Consider the following 15,686-nt stretch of genomic DNA (forward strand, 5'->3'; position numbering starts at 1 on the left):
TAAACTCGACCGTATAGCAATGGTGGATGACATTCAACACCCATCTGTCCATTGTTATTGTACTCCAAACATGGCAAAAGAGGAGGGTTGTGAGGTGGTAGGCCTAGCAGTTGGTGGCTCTCAGGCTCTAATCAGAAATATCTTGGCTGGAGGCTGCAGCTGTGACATCGAAACCTGTGGGGGGGGCGGGGCCCTGGGAGGCAAGACCTCTTTGTCTTTTGATGTTTCCTCAGAGGCTCATAAGGTTTCAGAGTAGAATTGAGGAAACCTATAGCACTGAGTTAGTAGTTGGCAGTGGAATTTTCACTTCAGGGCAGGAATGTAGATGATGCCCAGCAAGCAAAGGGTGGCCCTGGTATCCTTGAGTGTATGCACCAATTCATCCATCTTCTGGTTAAAAAGATCGTATTCACTGAAAGGGAGGTCTTCAATAGTGTTCTGTACCTCCCTAGGGAAACCAGAAGAATAGAGCCAAGACTACCTACACAACTGTGGCCGTAGACATGATCCTGGACTAGGAATCTGCTGCATCCACCGCCAGTTGGAGAGCTGTTCTGGCCACCAGCTTCCCTTCTTCAGTATGCCTCTGGAAATGAGCCCAATGTGTTGTGGCAGGCTATCAGTAAATTCCTTGAATTTACTGTAACTGAAGAAGCCATATTTGGCTAGTAAGGCCTAATAATTCACAGTCCTGAATTGCAGACTAGAAGAAAATACCTTGTCTCTCGAAAGGTCCAGATGTTTGCCCTCTTCCTCAGCTGTCATGGATCGAAGATGATGTTGTTTGGCCCATTCAGTCTCAGCCTGCATTACTAAGAAGTTTGGAGAAGGGTGAGAAAAAAGGAACTCAGAACTCTTGGTGGAATGTAGTAGCACTTTTCAGCCCCTTTAGGGGTAGCTGTGAATGCAGCAGGGATGTTCCACACTGTGCTAGAAGGCTCCAGAATAGCTTTGTTAATTGCTAATGAAATTCTCACCAGTCACAAGGTGTAGAGGAAATATCTAGCAGTTTGTGATGAGGAGGTCTTGAATTTCTTCCTTGGGAATTTGGAGGTCCCCTCTGACAATCCACAACAGTTCCTGAAATTTTCTGTAGTCATCCTGTGGGGAAGGGGGTGCTGTAATCACCGCCTCATCCAGAGATGAAGAGGGAAATCTTGCTAGTTGTGGCAGCACTGCTAGGACTGGACTAAAAAGAGTTCCTCCTCTACCATTGGACCCGAAGACCTGCCAGAAGGATCTCTTAAGAGTGAGGCAGGCAAAGGTGCCCTTGTGGCAAGTGTGGGTTTCGAGGGGAGGGTATTCTGACCAGGGTATCCAATATGGTAAATAGGCTGGATCTGAAGGAGATTGTGGGGGCTCCCACAACATGGAGTGCCAATGGCTCTGACACAGTTGAGATGGTAGATGCTGACATGGATGTGACAGTCTCTATGAAGGCGCATAGGAATGGTATGACATTCTTCTCCCAGTTCCAATTCATCAGAAGAGGACAAGATGGACTCCGTTTCCAGTAGCAGTATTGTCAGAGCTAGTGGAAAAGTATAGAATATTGGTGCAGAAGGAGAGGAATTCAGCACCAGAGAGCTATCCCGTGATGGAGATATGATCTCTCTAGAAGTTGAGAGACCCAATAGTGGGGGTGAGTCCAAGATGGCAAGGTAAACACATCCTGAGGCACAGCCATTGTTCCAAATCTCCCCAGTGTAAGAGGCACTCTCTCTCTCTCTCTCTCTCTCTCTCTCTCTCTCTCTCTTTTCTGGGTATCAGTGCCAATGCTGTGGTCTTTCTTGGGACAGTATGATTCCACATCTTGTGGGGTGCCGGTGATGGTAATGCCAATGGATTGGTGCTTAGAACCGCTGGATCCCATTGTTTATGGGTCTTTTTCTTGTGTCTATGGAACTTAGTAAGTGTTTCATCCCCATGGCTTGAACTCGTGAAAGGAGCATCCATCTTCTTTGATTTGGAGGAAGATTTAGTCCCATCCTTATGGGTGTGCTTCCTTACCACCCAAATAGTCCCTGCCATGGTGTTTGTAGGGGTGGTACCTCCAGCAGCAGATTTGAGCATGGTAGCGGGAGGTACACTCCTTGCTGAGTCCGGCTGATGTACAGGGAGAGTTCCCTGGCCTAAGTCTGAGTGAGGTCTCATGGCAAGCTCCATAAAGTGTTTCCAGAGGCCAAGAGCCCGGCCTTCTCAGGCATGGTTGGGAAAGGACTGGCAAATACTGCACCTGGATGAGATGTGAGCTTCCCTCAGGCACCAGAGGCCACATCGGTGGTGGTCACTGACCAAGAAGAATTGTGGACAGGAGGTACAGAGTTTGAAGCCCGGAGTCCTGGGCATAGGGTCAGTACTTGCACGTGGGTACGGTACAAAGTCCATGTAAACCAAGTACTAAAAGTAATGACTAATAAAAACTACAATAAAACTACTATAAAACTGGTAAACTATGTACAACTATCTTTATTTAAAAAAGTGTCAGAGATGACAACACAAAGTTCTGACCCAGATGATGCAGTGATAAGAGGGAACTGAAGATGCAGTCATTCCACCCTGCCCTTTATCACCTCAGACAGAAGCATGAGGCAAACCAGGGCATATGCATAGACCGATGGACACTTCTTTTCAATTTCTCTGACTCTGGATACATGGTGCGTTTGTGTAATCATCAGTGGACTATAACAGGGATCATCCCTCGAAGAAGAATGTACACTCTCTTTTCACACAGGCTTTAAATAAACAAAGTGTTCAAAAATATGTTAATTCTTAAATCCTTTTACCGACTCCTCCACTTTATTCTACAATTCTGCATTACTGCATTGAACTGTCATCCAAGAAAATCTGAGGAGCTCTTTTCAATACCCGACAACATGGTTGTTAGAATTGCCCGAGACTTGGCTCTCAGGGATTCACATGAGATTTTAAAATAAATCTTGATTTGTTTCTTCTTACAAGTTACAATCTTCTTACAAGTTACAAAAAACTCTCATGTAACTTCTCAGATGGGCATCCATTGATGGACATTACTCATGGCTTAGACCTACTAATTCGACTATAACAGAGGCAGTATAGGATTTTTCCTCCATCGCTTCTCATTTGAAGTCAGAGTCTCTGCTGAAACTTCAGGTAACGTCCAGTCCAAAAGATTCCAAAAGAAACAGAAGTTACAAGTAAGGCATCTAATTTTCATTTACATCCAAGTTTTGTTTACAAATATGTATAGCATAATCCTCATGTTAACTTCACAGCATTACCAGTCTCAAGCATTCATAAATCATGAAGCAGACCACTTTTTTAAAACTAAAAAATTAGGGTTTCCTTTTGTTTGATTTCCGATTTTTGAGCCTGTAGGATGCAAATTTTTAAGCTTTTCTCTGCAACCAGACAGGCCAGAAATGTATTTTTTTTAATAAAAGCCGAATTTCCCATAATCACTTGACTCCAGAAGTTGCTGTTTTAAGAAAAACATCAAATATCACAAGACCTGAAATAAAATCATGAGTTGGCAAAATTAGTCTCACTAAAATTTCTGATTGGCTAACTCCTTTTTTTCACATCAACATCCTCATGTTGTAAACCACTACCTCTTAGCCAAGTAGTATTGGTTCAATCCTATGAAGTGCTGAGCACTTCCTGTGGGGTTGACCTTAATTCCCATTAACTTCAATGGGAGTTGAGGGCATTCAGCACTTAACATAATGAAGTCTTCTAAGAGTGGAAAGAGGATAAAGAGAACAGGAAAGAAGAGATGTAACACAAGGTACTAAGGAGAAAGGCGTGGACTGGAAATAGATGACAAAAGGGAGAAGAGGAGGGTAAAGAAAGTTAGGCAAAAATTGGTGAAAAAAGATATTTTCATGTTATATCCATCATCCCACCCCATGTCTGATTTTTTTTCTATTTAGATTGTATGCTCTTCAGGGCAGCAACCTATCTTTCTTAGAGAAATGTGGAAAGCTATATAAATAATAAAATATCAAATCAATACATATTAACATTAATTATAAGAAGTTTATTTTAATAGAAGTAACTAACATTGCAAAAAAGCATTCTAGGTATAATATTTACAAACAATACATTCAAGTTGAGTATTTTGTCACACTGCAAGTATCTTTATTTTAGAGCACAAAAGAGTAACGGCAACTGTTCTAAAAAGTGCCAGTGTCACAAACTAATATTGTTTACATTGTTTTAATTGTCTCAGACATTTAAAAAATGTTACTAGAACATAGAAAATGTTAATTAAAAGATTCCTTTAAAACAGATTGATAAAGCTTTCATGCAAACGCAGGACAGTAATTAAATGGAATGTTATTTGCCTAGCAAAGATCAATTCCACAAAGAACAACAAAGAGAGAATCACTTACTTTAATACCATTTGGAATGAACTGTAGTTAAAGGTATATCCACCAATCACCCACATAAATTTTCCATGTAGAACTGTCTTATGGGAAGTCCGACCTACAGAAGGACTGAACGGCTTTACATTAGGTAGAATCCAGTAAGACTCCATGGAAGGAACGTTCAAAGAACAATCAGGGCCTGTTTTACAAACAAACATGTGTAAGGTGTATAGTCTGTTAAGCAAAGGTATTAAAAGCTCTACAATGTATAAATTAGAATGGTTTAATTACAGATGTCAAGATTGCTCATTTTGACAGTATGCTGATTTTTATGTTTAACAACAGCTTTAGGCATAATTTTGATAACAAGGAAAGCCACTGACATTAAAAATGTTACATTTGCTCAAGAAATAAAAGATAGATTTCTGCATTCGACTCAGAAAAAATACTGTATGAATCACAAAACAAAGGAAAGACATACCAAATTTTCAGCTGCTGTTTAGTCAGAAAAGGGTAGCAAAGGTATACTATACATTACCATTGGAGAAAAATCATACTGCTATTTGGTCTAACCTAGGTAATTTTATATCAAAGTACATAACACTTCAGTACATTATGTTACTGTACATATTATAGTATGTTACATCTGAGGAAACAAATGTTAGTGTTTGTCAGTGCCACTGTGCACGTGTTTTTGAGAGGGAAATGCAGAACAGGGTGCTTTTTTAAAAGAACAGAGTTGAATATAAAATATTTTATAGATAATTCTATAGAGCTGCCAAGAGCAACACTCAGACATCTACTGTTTTAGCAGGAAAAAAACAGCTTATTCTAACATTTGGTAGTTGTTTATTGCAAGAGAAATTTGTTGTTGAATGACAAGTATTTTAAAATCATCCACAGGAAAAGATGTTTATAATCACAGATATGAGATTATATATTTTTTTAAAGATTTCATGTTCAATAGGCAAGAGGAAACTTTAACATTTTAATGTTTCAAGATTAAGTATGTTTAGGGCTTTGCTAGAAAGGTGGCACAGTTTGCACTATTCACCTTATGTCAGTTATTGTCCATACTGAGTGTCTGTTTTTTCTTTTTGTTTAGGGAACAATGAACTATTTGGTGATCCTAGATATCCTATTCTGGTTTTGGTGTTATAAGTCACGCAATACAACTTTTGTTGTAAAAACTGATGGCAGATATATATTTCAGGACAGTTAAATTATTAAACCACTTTGATACTGAAACTGAGAAAGGTGATAAGTCTCTCCAACCTGGACAATTGGGAGAGAAAGCTTTATTCCAAGTCATACGAATTACTGAACTCCTAGGCAAAGGCTGGTAAGGGTGGTCTGGTGTACTTCTCTCACTTTCTATGGGAACAGAGTGTTGGCTCCCGAAAAATTGGTCTGCATCCAAAGTGACATAACTGGAGGTTCACCAGTGTGTTAAGTCTTAAAGTTAGTTAGAGGGGGTATTTAGATAGTTGAGAGTTCTAAGAACTAGGTGTCAATTCCTTGAAAAAGACTACTTTAAAGTACAGTCTATTAAACCAAAGAAATATAATGATTGTTAACGTGTTATTTCAATTAATTGTCTTCATTTGGTTATGGAACAGAGCCTCAATTACCCAGAACCTGGACAAGACCCCTGAGGATTCTTGATAAGAGGTATGGCTAGACCACTGGCTACCTTCTCCAAACCTGGCTGACTTTGCAGGAATTCAGTGCATTAGTATTAGGCAGCCTGCATTGAAGTCAGTATTCAGGGACTGCCCTCCATTATAACATTTCTGTGTCCCTAACAGTTTCAGGTAACAGGGGTTCTATTGATTAAGAAATTAAGTAAAGATCACTATTGGCACTAGAGAAAAATATCTTCCAACTTCACCTGCTTTTAACATCAGAAAATAACTTTGCTTTTAAGAATGCTAACCTCAAACATTTGAATAATATTGATTCTAACAATTCTCTTTGGATTCTTCCTTTTCTTTCACTTTAAGATGTTTTGATTCTCTAATGAGCACAGTGTAGTTGTAATAAAAATCTAGAAAAAAGGATTGGTCATTCAATTCTAATTAGAGTTAGGAAACTTATCCAATTACAAATATGAACAAAAGTTCAGATAATAAAGACATTAATCCTGTCATTTTTAATTACTTATACTAAGCCATGACAAAAAATTCTACATGCTACTGTACAAGCAGAGAAACACATGCCAAAATTTCAGGGCTTTATCTTGCAACAAGTTTAGTTTATACAAGCATGCATCCAAGAGGGCTCCTCCCCCTCCCACCAGCTCCTCCCAGGCACTGTGCTACCTCACGTCTCCTGGCTGGGATTTAGACTCCCTTGAGTGACAGATCCATCATATCTACCATACTCAAATATACAAACCTATAAAATTTTGAGAATCTAATATTACATTAAGGAGTTGGCTCATAGGAATGTTGGTTTATATATAAATATTTGTGTTATTCATACTCTAGGTGTCAGAAAAAAGCAACCCCTTACTGCACATGATGCAATCAACATTTTGGCTGAACAACTTAACTCTGCACTTAACATGTGAGGAGCTTTCCCCTTACCTGAACAAGTGATCACTCTTTCCTGTACCTAAACATTTACAAATCAAAGAGATGATATGCTGGTATTTTGAAAGCCCCACAACAACTGTGTTTGTTTTTCTAGTACAACCTCCAAAATGGCTGAATAGATGGTTTTTGAAAAGGTGTTTCAAAAAACTGCTCTCAGGCTTGTGCCCTGTATGTCAAGTTTTCCAGCTAAGTTATAAACTGTGGTTTATAATAGAACTGCTACCTGGTGCCACTATAATCAATAACTATACATATAGATTAAACATACAGTGAAAAGAATACGCTTTTATAGCAGAGGAAATAACTCTTGCAAGACTGCAGTGTCTTTTCTGCCCTAGTACCTAAGTGTCAGAATGGCTCAGTCAATAACTTTCTTAGATCTAAATCTGAAGTTTTGGTTCAAGCCTTATATAAAGACTTCATCTTATACTGGCTCCATCATTACGTCATCATCAATAATCTTTTTAGTTGTGATATTAAGCAAAAATCATGTGTCGAAATTCAGTGGGTGTCAAGATACAACGTTAAGACTGAAATAATTCTGTAACAATGTTTCCTGGCCCAACTTTCTGTCCCAAGGAAATACACTGGATTCATACATATTTAAGGCAAGAGGGGATCATTATAATTATCTAGTCCAGGGGGTCTCAAACACGCGGCCCGTGGGGTTATTTTCTGCAGCCCGCCAGCTCCCCGCAGCACCCCCGCCTCCCCCTCCCCCCAGCATTTACCTAGAGCGGCTCTAGCCTGGCGCGCACCGGGGTCAGGGCAGGCTCCCTCCCTGCCTGCCCTGCCCCTGCGCCGCTCCATGAAGCGACCGGAACCTGGGGGACACAGGGCTCCCCCAAAGCTCCCATTGGAGGCGGTTCCCCATTCTGGGTGTGATATACTACTGATTATATAAAAGCTAACCATATTTTCCACATTTCAAGGACAATTTTAACCAGTTCATTCTGGGAAACTTTCAGGAGAGTGCATCAGCCACTTTGTTAGAAGCTCCTGAAATCTGTTGTATTTCAAAATCAAAATCTTGGAGAGCTAAACTCCACCGAAGAAGTTTTTTTGTTATTGTCCTTGACGGTATGAAGCAACTTTAGCGCAGCACTGTCTGTTTGCAGGTGGAAACGCCGTCCCCAAATGTATTGGTGTAGCTTTTCCAGAGTGTACACAATCGCCTAACATTCCTTTTCGCTGATTGACCAGTGACTTTCCCTCTCAGACAGTTTCTTGCTGAGAAACACGACAGGATGGAATTCTTGATCTGGTCCTTCCTGCATTAAAACTGCTCCCACACCATGCTCGGACGCATCTGTGGTTACTAGGAACGGTTTGTCAAAGTCTGGGACCCTTAGCACAGGGTCAGACATAAGTGTTGCTTTAAGCTGGTTAAAGGCCTTCTGACACTCTTAAGTCCACTGAACTGCATTTGACTGTTTCTTTTTGGTTAGGTCTGTCAGTGGGGCGGCGATTTGGCTGTAGTGCAGTACAAATCGCCTGTAATATCTGGCCAAGCCTAAGAAGGATTGGACCTGTTTCTTTAACTTTGGGACAGGCCACTTTTGGATAGCATCCACTTTGGCCTGTAGGGGACTGATAGTCCCTTGACCCACCTGTTGCCTATTTGACACTTTTTAGCCTTAACAGTTAGACCTGCCTCCCTTATGCGCTAGAAGACTTTTTGCAGATGCTCCAGGTATTCTGCCCATGAATCAGAAAAGATGGCCACATCATCAAGGTAGGCGACTGCAGATTCTCCCAATCCTGCTAGGAGACTATCTACAAGTTTTTGGAAAGTGGCGGGTGCATTTCGCAGCCTGAAAGGGAGCACATTAAATTCATACAGCCTTACAGGGCTGATGAAGGCTGATCTTTCCTTGGCGGATTCATTCAGGGGTACTTCCCAGTACCCCTTGGTTAAGTCTAAGGTAGAGATGAACTGGGCATATCCCAGTTTCTCCAATAGCTCATCTGTGCAAGGCATTGGATAGTTCTCTGGGCGAGTTACAGCATTTAGCTTATGGTAGTCCACACAAAAGCGCATTTCCCAATCTGGTTTGGGAACTAAAACCACTGGAGATGCCCTTGCACTGTTAGAGGGATGGATTACACCCATCTGTAGCATGGCCTGGATCTCTCATTCTGTAGCAGTTTTGGCTTGAGGAGACACCCAGTAGGGTTGGGCTCTAATTGGGTGAGCTTTACTTGTGTCAATGGAGTGGTATGCATGTTTGGTCCATCCTGGGTGGCTGAGAACATCGGCACGAAGCTAGTGAACAGCTCCTTGATCTGCTGGCACTGCATACGTCCAATGGTCATGGAGAGGTTCACCTCTTCCACGCCACCTCCACTTTTTCCTTCGTAGTAGACATCTTCAGGCCACTCAGCGTCATCTCCTCCCTGGCCTGTAAACTGACAAACCCTTAATTCTCTGGAATAAAAGGGCTTTAGAGAATTAACGTGGTACACCTTCGGCTTTACGTTTGAGGTGGGGGATGCTATGAGATAGTTAACAGCTCCCAGGTGCTCCTAGACCGTAAATGGCCCTTCCCACGACGCTTCCATATTATGGGCCTGGAGCGCCTTCAAGACCATGACCTGGTCCCCTACTTTGAAGGAACGTTCTCTGGCATGTTTATCATACCAGGTCTTTTGCTCTTCCTGAGCATCTTTTAGGTTCTCTCTAGCAAGGGCTAAAGAGATTCAGAGGGTGTCTTGTAGATTGTTTACAAAGTCCAGAATGTTAGTTCCTGGAGAAGGCATAAACCCCTCCTGTTGCTGCTTCACCAAACTGTAATGTCCCCTTAACCTCGTGGCCATACACAAATTCAAATGGTGAAAACCCTAAACTAGGATGTGGTACAGCCCTGTAGGCAAACACCAACCTACCCTGCCAACCTACCCTGGCAAAAATGTCTGTTAGTTCCTGGCACACACTTTTAGCCCTGGTGTTGCTTAGAGCTACTGCTTCCAGCCATCATGTGGCAAAATCCATGAAAGTCAGTATATACTGCTTTTCTCTGAGTGTCTTTTTCGGGAAAGGACCCAGAATATCCACAGCTACTGGCTGAAATGGAACCTCAATGATGGGGAGTGGCCTGAGAGGGGCTCTGACCTGGTCTTGCGGTTTTCCCTCTCTTTGGCACACCTCACAAGACCGGACATAGGTAAAAACATCCTTGACCATTCCCTCCCAGTAGAAGGACCTCCCCAAACGGTCTTTGGTCCTGTTCACCACAGCATGGCCACTAGGATGATCGTGGGCTAAGCTCAAGAGCTTTACCCGGTACTTAGTTGGAACTACCAACTGTCTCTGAGGATGCCAGTCTTCTTGGTGCCCAACAGAAAGAGTTTCCTTGTATAAAAATCCTCTTTCTACAACAAACCGGGATCGATTAGAAGAGCTGAGAGGCGGTTGGTTGCTCCGTGCTGCTGTCCAAGCTTCCTGGAGGCTTTCATCTGCTTCCTGTTTGACCTGGAACTGTTCCCTTGATGCTGGAGACATCAGTTCCTCACTGGACTGTGGACTTGGTCCCTCTGGAAGCGATGTAGATGATGGGGCTGTTTCCGTTAACTATGAACCGCTCTCTGCTGGTGCACTCTGGGGTATTTCAGGCTCCGGCTGAGCCTCTTGCATAGGTTTAGCTGCTGCTGCCAGTGCAGGCTTGGTGGTGGCCTCTGGTGTTGGAGCAGTAGACTGGGTTGCTTTGCCAGTTCCAGTTCTGGGACTGGCTTTGGCTGGGTCTCCGGTAACACAGACTAGACCCTTGTTGAAGGCTCAGGAACAGAGCTAGGTGTGACCGCTTGCTTAGCCTGGCTGTGGGTGACCATTCCTATCCTCTTGGCTAGCTTCACGTGGTTGGCCAAGTCTTTCCCCAGCAGCATGGGAATGGGATAATCATCAGAGACTGCAAAAGTCCACATTTCTGACCAGCCCTTGTACTGGACAGGCAACTTGGCTGTAGGCAAGTCAAAAGAGTTTGACTTGAAAGATTGAATCGTCACTTGGACCTCTGGGTTGATTAAGTTGGGGTCCACTAAGGATTGGTGGATAGCTGACACTTGTGCTCCAGTGTCCCTCGACACGATAACCTTCTTCCTGCCCACACTCACACAGTTTCCCTTCGCTCTGGGAGGCATCTGGGATTGAGGACCTTTGGTGTGACTCCAGTGTAATGAACTGCAGTCTGTTGGGGTTCTTGGGACAATTGGCCTTCACATGCCCCAGCTCATTACATTTAAAACATCGCCCAGCTGACTGGTCACTGGGGAGAGGTGGTTGCTGGAGACTGGTATAGGGTGACTATAAGGTGTTTGGGTTTTCCTTGGGATGTAGGTTGGGCCTTGGGCTGCCCCCCGGTGATAGGGTGTTGTCTCGGGTTGCCCCTTCTGATAGCCCCTCCAACTGCTACTAGTTTTTTTTCTTTTCCGACACCTCCACTCATTTGGTTCCAATCTCCCCTGCCTCGATTACCGTTTTGGGCTTCCCATCTAGGATGTACCTTTCTATTTCCTCAGGAACACCCTCTCCTAGTGCTCCTTTTGCACTAAGAAAGACAGATCTTCCAGAGATTTAACACTTGCTCCTGATATCCAGGCATCCCAATTTTTTACAGTGTGGTAGGCATGTTGGGAAAATGCCACGTCCGGTTTCCACTTTTGGGCTCTGAACCGACAACAGGCATGCTTGGGTGTTAGCCACATTCTGATTCTGGCCTGTTTTTTAAAAAGTTCATAACTGTTCATGTGTTCCTTAGGTATTTTAGCCACCACCTCTTCTAAGGGTCCACTGAGCTGCGGCCCCAGCTCTACCATGTACTGGTCTGCAGAGATGCTGTACCCAACGCAGGCCCCTTTGAAATTTTCTAAGAAGGCCTCGGTATCATCGCCTACCTTGCAGGTGGGGAACTTTCTGGGATGGGAAGCGGTACCTGGAGAAAGATTGCTAGGGTTGTCTGGTATATTTTGCTGAGCCCTTGCCATCTCTAACTCCAGTTCATGCTTCCTCTCTCTTTCCCTCTCCTCCTGAGCATGCTTCTGGGGCCTCCATAGCTCTCTCATGGGCAGCTTTTTCTGCCTCTATCCGTCTATCATGTTCCTTGCTCCTGATATCCACCGAATGCATCCGATGAAGTGAGCTGTAGCTCACGAAAGCTTATGCTCAAATAAATTTGTTAGTCTCTAAGGTGCCACAAGTACTCCTTTTCTTCATGTTCCTTTTGTCTCTCATCAGCTTCGAAACTGGCTAATTTTAATTTCTTTTGGATGTTACTGTCAGTCATTCTAGCCTTTCTGCGTTTAATCTAGCCCAACCCGAGAGCTAGGGGAAAAAAAAAATAAAACCACTTGTGAATTCCCCTGCAGGAGGTTAACTACTTTGCCCTCAGGCAGAGAAAAAAAAACGCCAGCTGCTCACAGCTTTAAAAAAAACACCCTCCCTGCTTTCCAAGCAGCCAAAAGGGGAAAAAAAATTGTCCTTTTAAAATCCTGCTGTGCTTTTGGTTCAAAATGATCCCACCGCCCTGCCACCATGTCAGGGTTCCCTCCCCACTCTGAGCTCTAGGGACCTGCATGAAAGACCCCCTGTGCTTATTTCTACCAGCTTAGGTTAAAACTTCCCAAGGCACAAATTCTTTGCCCTTGGAGAGTACACTGCCACCAGGAAGTGATTTAACAAAGCATCAGGGAAAGGACAACTTGGAGTTCCTATTCCCCCAAAATATCCCCTCAAGCCCTTACACCCCATTCCTGGGGAATAATAACCTAACCAATTGGTTACAAAGTGATCATAGACCCAAACCCCTGGGTCTCACGATAATAGAGAAATCACTCAGGTTTTTAAAAGATGGATTTTATTTTAAAAAAAGGTAAAAATTACCTGTGTAAAATCAGGATGGGAAATAACTTTACAGGGTAACAAAAGATTCAAAAAGCACAGCAGAACTTCCTCTAGGCTTAGTTTCAAAGTTACAAAAAACAGGAATAACCTCCCTCCAGCAAAAGAAAAATCCAAAGCAGAACAAAAGATAATCTAACAAGCCTTGCCTGGCTTTTCCTTCAATTTTTGTAATATGAGAGACTTTTAGGATGGTTTATAGGAGAAGGAGTTTGACCTGATGCTTTTCTGCTTCCCAAGAGAACACACAAAACAAAGCCTTCCCCCCCACCCACACAAGATTTGAAAGTATCTTCTTTCCCCATTGGTCCTTTTGGTCAGGTGCCAACCAGGTTATTTGAGCTTCTTAACCCCTTACAGGTAAGGAGAAATTCCAGGCTACCCTTAGCTGTATGGTTATGACAGGAACAGACTGCCTAGGGTGGTTGTGGAAGCTCCTTCACTAGAGATTTTCAAAAGGAGGATGGATAGCCATCTGTCTTGGATGATTTAGACACAACAATTCCTGCATCTTGGCAGGGGGTTAGACTAGATAACCTTTGCAGTCCCTTCCAACTCTACGATTTCATGAAAAATAAAAGACTGCCCAATCCACAGACATTCCCATCCCTCTGTCTCTCCTGCAGCCTTCTTACAGCCCTTCTCTTTAACACTTCCCAAAGGAGAAAGAAGGAGGAAACTGGAATTAACTCATTGTGTACTGGAAACGAGGCGATGCTTCTTCACCCCATCAATCTGAAACTTCAGCTCTGTCCAATATTAATATGAACTTTTCTCCTTAAAATAACCTCCTGATACTTTATAGAAGATAATTATTACAAGTAAATGATCTAAACATATTATATTATTCTCAATGGAAAACACGAGAAAGTGTATAGGTTATTGAAAGACTCATTAGGATTAGAAACTCACACATCTGTATGTTGTCCTCAGCTGCACATAAATTGTCAACTTTACTTCCTAAATAACAAACAGATCATGTTTGCTTGTACACAAATTACACTCTAGTTCTTAAATGCTGAAACTCAATTAGTATCTTTCCTCTTATTTTGTAGCCAGAAAAGATTAATGCTATTGGCATGGGTTCTAATGAAAGTGCAAACAATTCTAATAAATTATATTTTATGCATTAGTATACATAGTCTAACAGAAGTTTAACCTCACCTGTGCTCTGTTTCAGCAAAGAACTTCAGAACATTCTTAACTTTAAGACAGAAATTAATGGGACTACTCAGGTGCTTAAAGTTAAACCAATGTTTAAGTGCTTAATTGATTAGAGAAGGCCTTCCATGATTAAAGTTCAGCATGTATTAAGTGATTTGCTGAGTCAAGGCCGAGAGTCATTCAACTCAAGTACATTTCCATCTTTTATTAGTTTTACCACCATGGCTCAGAAATATAGTGGTAAACAGTGACACCAAGTGGCAAACACTGAACAAAATACACAAACCAGTAATAGTGAAAATTAGTAGTTAATATAATTTAAGAAAAACAAATGATGCACTAGTTATTCTGAACCATACTTCAATTTATAAAGACAGATAATAAAAAACAATTAAATTAAATTAAGGTGTTCAGTACATAAATCTCACTGTACATAACAGTAAAATGATTGTGACAAAATGGTTTTTAAAAGAATAAATATGAAGTTCAATACTCAAAGCTTGTAAGTACATGAAACCTACAATATCATTTCCATGATCAATAATTAAAATAAAATCTCATGCATAATAACTTTCTTACAACCATTACATTTTACTAACCTAAATCTAAAGCCATGAACACAACTTAGGTGTCAGACTGTATATGTAAGGAATTTATAAGCAATAAAAAGAGATACAATTACATGGATTTTTATTGTAACATCACTTAAAGAGCAGATGCTTTTCCATGGTAGAATATTTATCCTATTTCCTTACCAAGACTTGGTAATATGGGTCAAAGGTAGTGCTGACAAATGCCACATATGAATCTTGTTTTCCCAAGTAAATACAAATACTATAAACTACCAACATTGTTGGAAACAAAATATATCTATGCTATGGGAACTTCAAAAAACCACAATATATGCATTTTGTCTGAAACACAGCATGGTAGCTGTAAAATGTTAAAAAAAATACCCATTTATTACTTTATATGGGGGGGGGGAATCTGTTTTGTTTTTAATTGGTTTTTCCTCCTATCCTTCTAATGGATCACTCAGTCTGTGGGAAAGGAGGAGATTTTTACCTTCTAAGACTGAATTGGAAATCAATTACATTATACTCACGGCAGAAAAAAATTCTGTAAGTTTAAAATAGTAATTTACTCAAATATACAACATTAGAGAAGGAATCTAATTTCTATTTATTGAAGAGTTTCATGAACTGCCAAAGTGGCAATCTGCTTCTGTAGTTCAACTACTCAAATCAATTTCCACCTAATGAGAAAACAGCTTCTATAGTCTTGGACCTTAATCTGTTCCTTGGGGACTACTGGGAAAACAAAAATATTGACTTATTCAGTATAGGCTTCTGAGCTCTGTTGTTCATATAAACAGTAGGAATACGTTTAACTAATCCTAATATCCTAACAAAGGTTTTGTAGTTTTTAGCTGCTTCTTGTTTTTCATGTCATCTTACTGGAGTCAAAATACACAATTTTTATATAGCTTATTTTGACAACACTATTTATAAACTATCAATAAGTTTTTTTAAGTTTCTCAAATACATTCCCAAATTATTTCATCATCAAAATGTATACAATAAAAAATATTCTGTATCACTATGAACTTGAGACATTTTAAAATACCTTTTCAGGTACACAGTGCATCTCTGGAGATATAGAAAGACACAAAATTTCTATCCC

General features: G+C 41.3%; 1 protein-coding gene across 4 annotated transcripts in view; it reads right to left on the reverse strand.

The window, feature by feature from the left end:
• The window catches only part of ATRNL1 (attractin like 1), a 1,048,037-nt gene that overhangs the window by 905,692 nt on the left and 126,659 nt on the right, over window positions 1-15,686 (reverse strand). For 3 of the 4 annotated variants that reach the window (XM_043518640.1, XM_038411471.2, XM_043518641.1), the window contains exon 7: window positions 4,374-4,548. In XM_043518640.1, coding sequence (XP_043374575.1) covers window positions 4,374-4,548 — 175 coding nt within the window. Of the gene's footprint in view, window positions 1-4,373; window positions 4,549-11,035; window positions 11,039-12,346; window positions 12,355-15,686 lie in introns of all 4 variants that reach the window. The other variant, XM_043518642.1, reaches the window with a different exon arrangement.

This window comes from Dermochelys coriacea, chromosome 7, assembly GCF_009764565.3.
Source record: "Dermochelys coriacea isolate rDerCor1 chromosome 7, rDerCor1.pri.v4, whole genome shotgun sequence".
NCBI lineage: Eukaryota > Metazoa > Chordata > Testudines > Dermochelyidae > Dermochelys > Dermochelys coriacea.